Source organism: Salvelinus sp. IW2-2015, linkage group LG27 (genome assembly GCF_002910315.2).
Source record: "Salvelinus sp. IW2-2015 linkage group LG27, ASM291031v2, whole genome shotgun sequence".
Lineage (NCBI taxonomy): Eukaryota > Metazoa > Chordata > Actinopteri > Salmoniformes > Salmonidae > Salvelinus > Salvelinus sp. IW2-2015.
Genome location: NC_036867.1, coordinates 38,603,186 through 38,612,045, shown reverse-complemented (window position 1 = coordinate 38,612,045; position 8,860 = coordinate 38,603,186). Strand labels below are relative to the sequence as shown.

The window sequence follows — 8,860 nt, the reverse complement described above, 5'->3', positions numbered from 1 at the left end:
TATCATGTTGAATAAAATTGTAATAATTGATAAGATAACTTGCAACATACATGATCTTCCATGTCTGTTGTACCAGCATATTTCATGTTTCTTGCTTTCCATAACCTTTGAACTTTTAACTACAGACTATTGTGTTGTTAGAGCCGAGTTCTGCTCATCTGCGCTAAATGCGGATTTAACTGATAAGAATCCAAATCCGTGTCCGACGACCTTCAACAATAACAGCTTGTTATGATTCTCGAGGAGAGTTTTTTTCCACCGGTTCATAAAAAATGAACCGTGCTTTAGCGCGGTTTCCTTTGAAAAGTCCAGATTCTGTGTTACTTATTACCCATCCTTACTGCACCTACAGAGAGGCTATCAACTGTTTTCCTGTTGCAAAACAACACTATTGCAACGTCATTCAACAGCAAGAAGGAAACCATTTTTGATCCATTTACAGTGTTTCTTATTCCAATCATCCCTTCATCTGTCATCTAAAAAAACTGCCTTTTGGTAAGACCAGAAGCACACCCTCGCTGCTGCTGAATGAATATGTAACAGCATCAATGCCTGCTTGTGTGAACAGGACCAGAGGATCTCAACCTATCATTTCTCGGACAATCAGATTTTCACAACGGTCTGTTGTTGTTAAACATACCTATTATTAATAGGTGGAGAGCACCCAAACCATTCAGCGTCCGGTTCAGTATTGCTCTATAGGTCTAGTACTCCAGGAATAGATTTGTAGGGGTTCTTTTCATGCTCGTACTACCTTAGTCCTCGGCTTATTCAACAGGTAATACTCCATGTGTGTTCACTGCCACGCCGTGGCTGTGTGGGACCCTTGCTGAAGACAATGTCAGGGTCCCCTAGGGCTTGTGTTGTTTGGCTCATGGAGAGGGAATGCCCTTGGCTCTGCGCATGTGGCCGTAGTCTGTTACGGTTAACAAGTTAACTTCATCATCACAACTTCCTTTTTAGAGGCTTGTTTCCAGGACCAATGATTGGTACCTGGTTTCTATTATACATGAGCCGTAAGGGTATTAGCAAGCGAGTGGGGAGGACCTGCACGCTGAGGGATGGAACTCATAGATAAGGGCACTGAGAACGGAAGTAGAATGTGAATATCGTATCAAAACAGATAGTACATTCAAATGTGTTTGGTTGAGTGTCATTGTGATACGCTTCGACCATTCCACTCCATCTCTTACCGACAATCTGTGCGGAGCTTCGTCGTCCCTCTCCAGATAGTAGGAACAGGATGTTGCCACCAGCCTCCTGAGTGTAAAAGGCATGAGTCAGTAAGATGTTAAGATACTTCTATAATCTACTTTGAACTTTTACTAAAATAGTTTACTATAAAACTGCTATGCATGCTTCTTTGTTTATTTTCTTTAGGACATTCAGGTGTAGTTTCAGCAGCGCATTTCCAGTTAATAATTTCACTTCATATGGTTCTTACTACAGCTGAAATCTATTTCCTATTCAAATGTGCCTCTCGATTCCGTTTACTTCCGGAAGCCATTTAATCTGTTTACTTATTATCGTCTCAATCTCGTCCGGCACTGTTAATAATATGTAGTATGTTTCTCTCGAGGGCTTACAAATTACTAGTATGCCTCAGCTTTGGGATGTAATTCTCCAAAATTATAACGCCTTAGGATATAGGGGAACGTCAGGACCATGCTGACGTTCAACATTACAGTGAACACCCTGAGGACCTGATCATTGGTTGTCGTCTGACAATAGCAAAACACCCCAGTGTGTGTGCGTGTGAGTCTAAAAGGTTACACAAGTTCCGTAGAGTCATCTGCCATATTCGTGAAGGAACTGTAGTTAGAGGGATCATACGCTACAAGGGACTTATCCTCCGCCAGGGCATCATGAATGCCAGACAAGATGAGTTAGAATAGGCATGCGATATGTCCATGCCGCGATAGACCCAGTCGAGTCGGCATTACAGTCTCTTCGTCTTGGATAGGTGAGAATCTTCAAGCTATAGGACGATCCCATTATTTGACAGGCTAAAGAGGTCTCCGTGATCACAGCTGAGACATTTGACAGCGTCTCTCAAGGTGGGTAAATCCAGTACAGCTAGGAACATTAGAAGTGTTTCTAAACCACTTGGGTTCAGGTGTCTTTTCTGAGGTGCCAGACAAAGTGATGAATGTGCAATTAGGATTATGTTTAGCCCCATGGAGTGTCACGTAGGCGTCACTATCTTAGGCATCTTCTTGCCGTAATATAAGGTCTTCTTAGCTCACCAGATAGGCTGAGTGGGCTTCTTCACTATACATGAGTAGTGCATTACAGACTTGCTGTCGCGGTATGAACTTTAAATTTGAGCCAGTTACATCAAACTGCCTAATCGAGTCAATAATTAATACATGAGCCCAGGTCCGTAAGCAACAGGGGGGAGAGATCGTAGATACACTGAGGAAGACTTGGGTTTACAATGGATGGGGTTTCCGATTATTATGAACGAGTGGTTACCTTGTTAGAGCGTTGACACATATATTAAGGCAAAATTGAGGACAGTCATGATGGATGTTATACAGAGTATGTAAGAGTATCTTTTACAATATCCTTCAACAGAACAGGAGGTCCGAGTTGAATTCCGAGTAATCATACATGATGAGCCGAACACCTGGCGACATATGTGCTGTTTAGCCAGTCTAGTAATGGGAACGGTGGGCCGTCGCGCTAGCGTCCAGGCTCTTCTCAGTGAATATACCTGGCGTGAGCTATGCAGATAGGATTTCCACCAGATAGGACGCGGTACCCCTGCTGTCCGATTCCCCTACTTCGGTTTCGAGCGGGGCCTTGTTCTTCTGACGCAGGTTAGTTTCACTAGAGGTTGCTCGCTCGCCGGGTCAATTGGCGCAAGGCTTGCTTTCCCAGGGTCAAGAGGCTCTGGGGACTTTGTCTGATTGTGCGTTGGAGTTGCGGGCCGGTAGTGCGCTTCTAGGTAGAGAGGGTTGTCATTGGAGGGCTCTTCAATGAGGAGGCAGTTAGTCCATAGGACCTGTAGTGCTTCCTTATGCTCTGTGCGCCTAACTTAGTGGGAGGTAGATATAGTTTAGTGGTTCCGTCTACAGGTGGCTGACGCCTTTAGATGACCAGGCAACAGTGTGTATGTCATGGAGTTCGAGTTAGTCACAGCGGGTGCTGGGTGTGGTTATTGTTATCTATAGGGCTCTGAGATGGATTTAGGGGCGTATTCTCCATCTGATTAGGGCGACTTGGTGTTTCCTATGTAGTTGACTGGTTGCGAGGGATGTAGTTATTAGTGGGGTACCAGCGTGGTTGCAAGGGCCTTCGTACAGAGTCATACGTTAGTACAAATAGGGGTTCCGTAGGGTCTCATGCGGGGTGGATATTTAGGACTTGGGTTGCATGTCAGTTGAGACTGGGTCGCCGTATTCCTGTATGACTGAGCGGGCTTTCCTTGTAATTGGAGACATTGGGTTGCTGTTATTAGACTGGTATTGAGGTCTGCAGTCTAGCAGCAGTGAGGGTGCCTCTTGCGAGGATAAAATAGACTGTATGAGGGGCTTCCGTACTTAGACAGGTGTTGCTTATGGTAAGTAGCTGGGATAATTGGCGGCTTACTAGACCGTGGGTTATGCGGTGGTATTCAGTACAGGCTGGATTGGGGCATGTGTACTAGACTTTAGTAGGGTCTGTATGTACGACCAGGGGTGCGCCGTATCTGTATGACAGGAGGTCGTGCTTTTATTAGACGGGGTGAGCAGGATTGTAGTAGGCTCCGATGAGGTGATTGTACTAGTGGTCCGTAGGAGCTCTTGACGGGATTGGGTGATAAGGGAGTGCCAGTTAGGGCTCTGTAAGGGAATGTTATAGGGGTCTTATCGTTAGGGCTTCTTATATTGTCTCACATAGGGGTCTCGGTAGTGCGCTCTGTAGTAATTTAGAGGACTGGGTTGCTCTATCATGGTAACGTGGGGTGCTGAGGTGGACTGCTGTTTAATTATAGGAGCGTGGTCGGTCTGCTAGGGTGGCTTATTGGGCACGTGGAATGGAATCTGAAGGTTTGGCTCAGGTGGTGATCTCGATAGAAGGTCTTGCGGTGTTGGTCTGAATGTAGGCGTTAGATCAGGAAGTTGTTATAGGGCTGGTGTATCTGAGATAGCGTGCTTCCTGGTGCGATCATATGGCGATGTAATAATGATAAATTAGGTGGTGCGCGTTATGGGGAGGCTTGTTCTTGAGGGATTAAGAGCCTGCGTTTGCTTATGAGTTGGTAGTCACGGTGAGAGGATTGTTGACTATGGTGTTTGATCCGTTATGAAGAGCTTGTCGGTTTGAGGGTAGCTTTTGTTATCTAAGGGAACAATGGGAGAATATTGAATGGTGTATTAGACTGGGTGGCTATAGGAGCGCAGAATATAATATAATAAGACTGGAGTTATATGTAACTAATCCTCACTAGATCAGGGGGTTATAGTAGTGGTACAGTGTTGTAGTACCCGGCGCTGAATTAATAGGATGCGTACAGGCGTGTTTAAGGACTGGGTTGCGTTGGCCTTTTCAGCGCTGGGGATATGTCTTGTTAGAAGCTTGGGTAGCGGTTGAGTAGTTAAGGACTGGGTGCTGATTGCTGGTACTGACTACAGGGTTGTTGATTAGACTGGGTTGCGTACTAGACAGGGTGTTGTATTAACTGGTTGCTGCATGTGTTTACTGGCTGGGTTCAGTACACTAACCCCATCTTCTCCCTGAGTCTCCCTGCTTGTAGACGTCTTGGAGAAAGATGGATTGTGGGAGTTTGGGCGTGCTTAGAACTCTGGTGAACCTCTGGTTGTTGTTGTCTTCTTTCAGACATTGTGTGAAAGAAGCTGTGTGTGTGTGTGTGTGTGTGTGTGTGTGTGTGTGTGTGTGTGTGTGTGGTGTGTGTGTGTGTGTGTGTGGTTGGTGGTGTGTGTGTGTGTGTGTGTGTGTGTGTGTGTGTGTGTGTGGTGTAAGCATAATGAGTCTGGAAAGGTTGAACTCAGGTCGTGTTTAATTTGTCTCCTTGTTATTTAATGTCACGTCACGTCATCAGTGGACTGCTAGGCAACTCCTATTCAGGTCCAGGAACAAAGTCCAACACGGGAGCTGAAAGCCTTCTGTCTGGTCCGCTTGTTCTACTCAAACGTCCCCATGATATCTGCTGAAAGAGAAATACTGTTGAAACTAATTGGAACTGCTGACACAATAATCACTCAACTGGCAAACTTGAAAAAACGCTTATTTATTAACTATAATAAGCTAGAACAATGACATAGCAAAGCTAATATCTAACGCCTGACAAAAGCAGACAATTCTTCAGGTTTCTTAGGTTTCTTAAACGTGCCTTGTTATCAGCTCGTTCAAGGAAAAGAGTGTGTGAAACTATTTATTATCAATGAAGGGTCTTTGTCTCGGAAAGACAAAGTAATTTACTGGTATGTTGGCTGGATAATCAAATGTGCTATATTTAAATATTAATAAATAAATACATGTTATATAAATACGACAACTGCAAAATGCTGTGACAAGTATAAAATATATATCAGTATAGTATTTTTTTAATGTTTTTAATATTTTTGACATAGCTGCGGAAATGTATGAGGTGAGACAGCTTAGTAAGAGCATTAGACAGAGAGTGGCTGAGACAGGGCTCCAACCACATCACCAGGGGGCATAGACAGAGAGTGGCTGGAACAGGGCTCCAACCACACTCACCAGGGCATAGACAGGAGTGGCTGAGAAGGCTCCAACCCACATCACCAGGGGGCATAGACAGAGAGTGGCTGAGACAGGGCTCCAACCCACATCACCAGGGGCATAGACAAGAGTGCTGAGACAGGGCTCCAACCACATCACCAGGGGGCATAACAGAGAAGTGCTGAGACAGGGCTCCAACCCACATCACCAGGGGGCATAGACAGAGAGTGGCTGAGACAGGGCTCCAACCCACATCGCCAGGGGCATAGACAGAGAGTGGCTGAGACAGGGCTCCAAACCACATCGCCAGGGGGGCATAGACAAAGAAGCTGAGACAGGGCTCCAACCCACACGCCAGGGGGCATAGACAGAGATGGCTGAGACAGGCTCCAACCCACATCGCCAGGGGCAAGACAGAGGATGCTGAGACAGGCTCTCAACCCACATCGCCAGGGGGGCATAGACAGAAGTGGCTGAGACAGGGCTCAACCCACATCGCCATGGGGCATAGACAGAGATGGCTGAACAGGGCTCCAACCCACACTTGTCACCAGGGGGGCATAGACAGAGAGTGGCTGAGACAGGGCTCCAACCCACATCGCCAAGGGGGTATAGAGAGGTATATTTGGCAGTGTGTGCACAGTACCGATACTCAGGCAGTAAGTCTGAGYCCAGTCRTGAAAGCACACTTTGTCCAGGGAGGGAGTGYTGTGATAGAGGTGAGCTGTAACCTGCAGTCTACTGGCTCCTGAATGGCTCACAGGAATAGCCATTGTTCAAACASAACSCTCTGYCGTTGCTAAATACGARGTTGTTGAATGGTTTTTGTCTTGCCCTGTCTCTCTTCCTAGGTAAGAGCAGCTAACTCCAGTCTCCTGTCATGGATACTAACGCTGGGGAAGTGGAGGACTCAGGAGAAGAGCTTACAGGTAGAACACCTGTCTTCTMTCTTTTTAAATGATTGACATGCCTAAACCAATGTAAACAGACATACGTAGCTGGCAAATCATTCATTCCCAATACACCCTTCATATACAGTGCATTATGCAATGCAAACAGGAATGAACTTCACAGCAAAAGTCTCATGTCTGACTCTGCAAACAAAACCAAATGTAGGACAGTAACTTCGTGGTGGTTTCAGGGAGGAAGACGTCTCGGTTCAAGCTGCTGAAGAGTCGTCTGTTTGGCCGTSTGAAGAGGAAGGAGACTGAAGGACTGATGAAGCAGAGCCAGTCCGCCAGTGATGTCACTGCTGATGTCATAGCTCCGGGGGACGACGACTCAGAGGATGACTGTTTGTAAGCATCTGACCTCTTTCACTCACTGGAAATAGTAGCATATCAAGTTGATCAAATTATCAAGTTTAAGTAGCATGTCCACTGGGAAATACTGTATGTACGTAGTAAACATATTTTTGACCTGTGTCACTTACAGGGGCGGTCCAAATACACTGGGGTCCAGAGCTCTGTCACATGACAGCATCTTCCTGGCTGACCAATCACAGAGCTCCTCTGAGCCGACGAGGGTTCTGTCTCAGGAGAACGTACACYGCAGGATAKGAGAACTGCAGGTGAATRCGTAGGTGGYAGGGTCCTTATAGTCTAATCTACTGTTGTGATTGGTCCCGGAGTYTGCTCATCACACATGCACTGTTTCTGATTGGGCAGCTGAAACTGCAGCYGCAGAACATGTGTCTGGGCRCTCCCCCCTTGCTGATCCCTGGAAAGAGAATGGAAGATTCCGGAGCCACCTCTGAGGATGATGGTTTACCCCAGAGCCCTCCAGAGATCTTGTTCCATGACCGAACAGCACAGGGGCCTTCCTACAAGGTGAATGGGGCTGATCACATATACTGCACACACATGGATACAATTGATCTAACTTGTATTTATCCAGGATAGTCTCATTGAGATAATATCTATTTTTAGAGAATAAACCTTGCTGTAGTCAGTAGAYTCTGTTGGTACACTTGCAAACAAAACACAATGTAATCATCACCATTATCATCATCATCATGCTTCATTACTCTTCCACCACCTTGTGTGACTGACTGATTGACACCTCTCCCTCCATTCCATCCCTAGTTCCCTAACACTCACAGGCACCATAGCTCTCTGAGTTTAGCAGGGACAGGAAGTGAGGAGGAGGAGCAGGTGATGCAACTTCCTGTCTGCATTACACCACATCRCACATTCACATACTGATCATCCTAACAACATTCACCGAAAACATGTTTGTTGGGTCCATTTCAGTTGTTAARGTGCTTTTCTACTTTCTCCTCAGTGCCTCTCCCAGCCCTCCTCCCGTCCTCTCTCCCCGAATCCTGCTTCCCCCTGTGATCCAGAGCCCTCCCCTGCAYTGGACTTCACCAGCCCAGCCCAGTACACTCCTAGCCTGGACAGCTCTGCCGCCCGTCACCGRATGTCTGTTAAACCCAGGAACCAGAGGGCCAGCGCCAAGGGAKGGAAAGGTCCCCTGGTAAGATCTCACTGTATAGTGTAACATCAAAACACCACATAGTGGGTACTGGGCAGCATTTCAATCTCTAATACCTTGATTACAGTGTAAATATAAGACCATGGTTTAACYGGCTGTTTATCTTGTCTGTGTCATTACTAGAGAGCAAGCAGACTRGGCTCAGAGAGCCTGAGTGACCTGGACCCWGACCAGCCCCWGTCTGAGAGGGAGGAAGAGCAGGATGGAACGGAGGACYAGGACAGAGAGGAAGAGGAGGYGAGGGAGCGACCGTTCTCTTCATCTCCAAAAGACTCTGAGGAGAAGCCCTGGCAGTCAGTACCCCCTGGTGGTCAGAAAGAGGTATTACAGAGACAAGTGTCCTCTGAGACAGAGGGACGTGTCACCACCAACCCTCTCTACCTCCAGGCTATGACCTCTCCTCTACCAGAACCCATGACCAAGACCTCCATCCTGGAGACCCCGAGCCTGCCCACTCCCCCTTCAGCAGCAGTGGAGGAGCCACAGAAGCCCCCGSAACCTATCCGGGTCAAACGCCCAAGAACTCTCATCCAGGATAATTCAGACCAGGGAAGTRGGCCTGGGTCTACATCTGAAAAGACCCTCTCCAGGCCTCTCAGTCCTGTCTATGGATCAGATAATGTCACTTCCACCACAAATCAACTGCCATCAAAAGAGAAGCCAGAAGAGAATA

At 46.9% G+C, this 8,860-nt stretch overlaps 1 protein-coding gene across 1 annotated transcript in view; it reads left to right on the top strand.

Annotated features, from left to right (window-relative positions):
• The window catches only part of cracdlb (cracd like b), a 23,701-nt gene that overhangs the window by 11,724 nt on the left and 3,117 nt on the right, over nucleotides 1-8,860 (top strand). Inside the window, exons 2-8 of the mRNA XM_070435545.1 lie at nucleotides 6,543-6,620; nucleotides 6,833-6,989; nucleotides 7,126-7,261; nucleotides 7,359-7,520; nucleotides 7,776-7,844; nucleotides 7,975-8,169; nucleotides 8,311-8,859. Coding sequence (XP_070291646.1) covers nucleotides 6,572-6,620; nucleotides 6,833-6,989; nucleotides 7,126-7,261; nucleotides 7,359-7,520; nucleotides 7,776-7,844; nucleotides 7,975-8,169; nucleotides 8,311-8,859 — 1,317 coding nt within the window. The 5' untranslated portion in view covers nucleotides 6,543-6,571. The remainder of the gene's footprint in view (nucleotides 1-6,542; nucleotides 6,621-6,832; nucleotides 6,990-7,125; nucleotides 7,262-7,358; nucleotides 7,521-7,775; nucleotides 7,845-7,974; nucleotides 8,170-8,310; nucleotide 8,860) is intronic.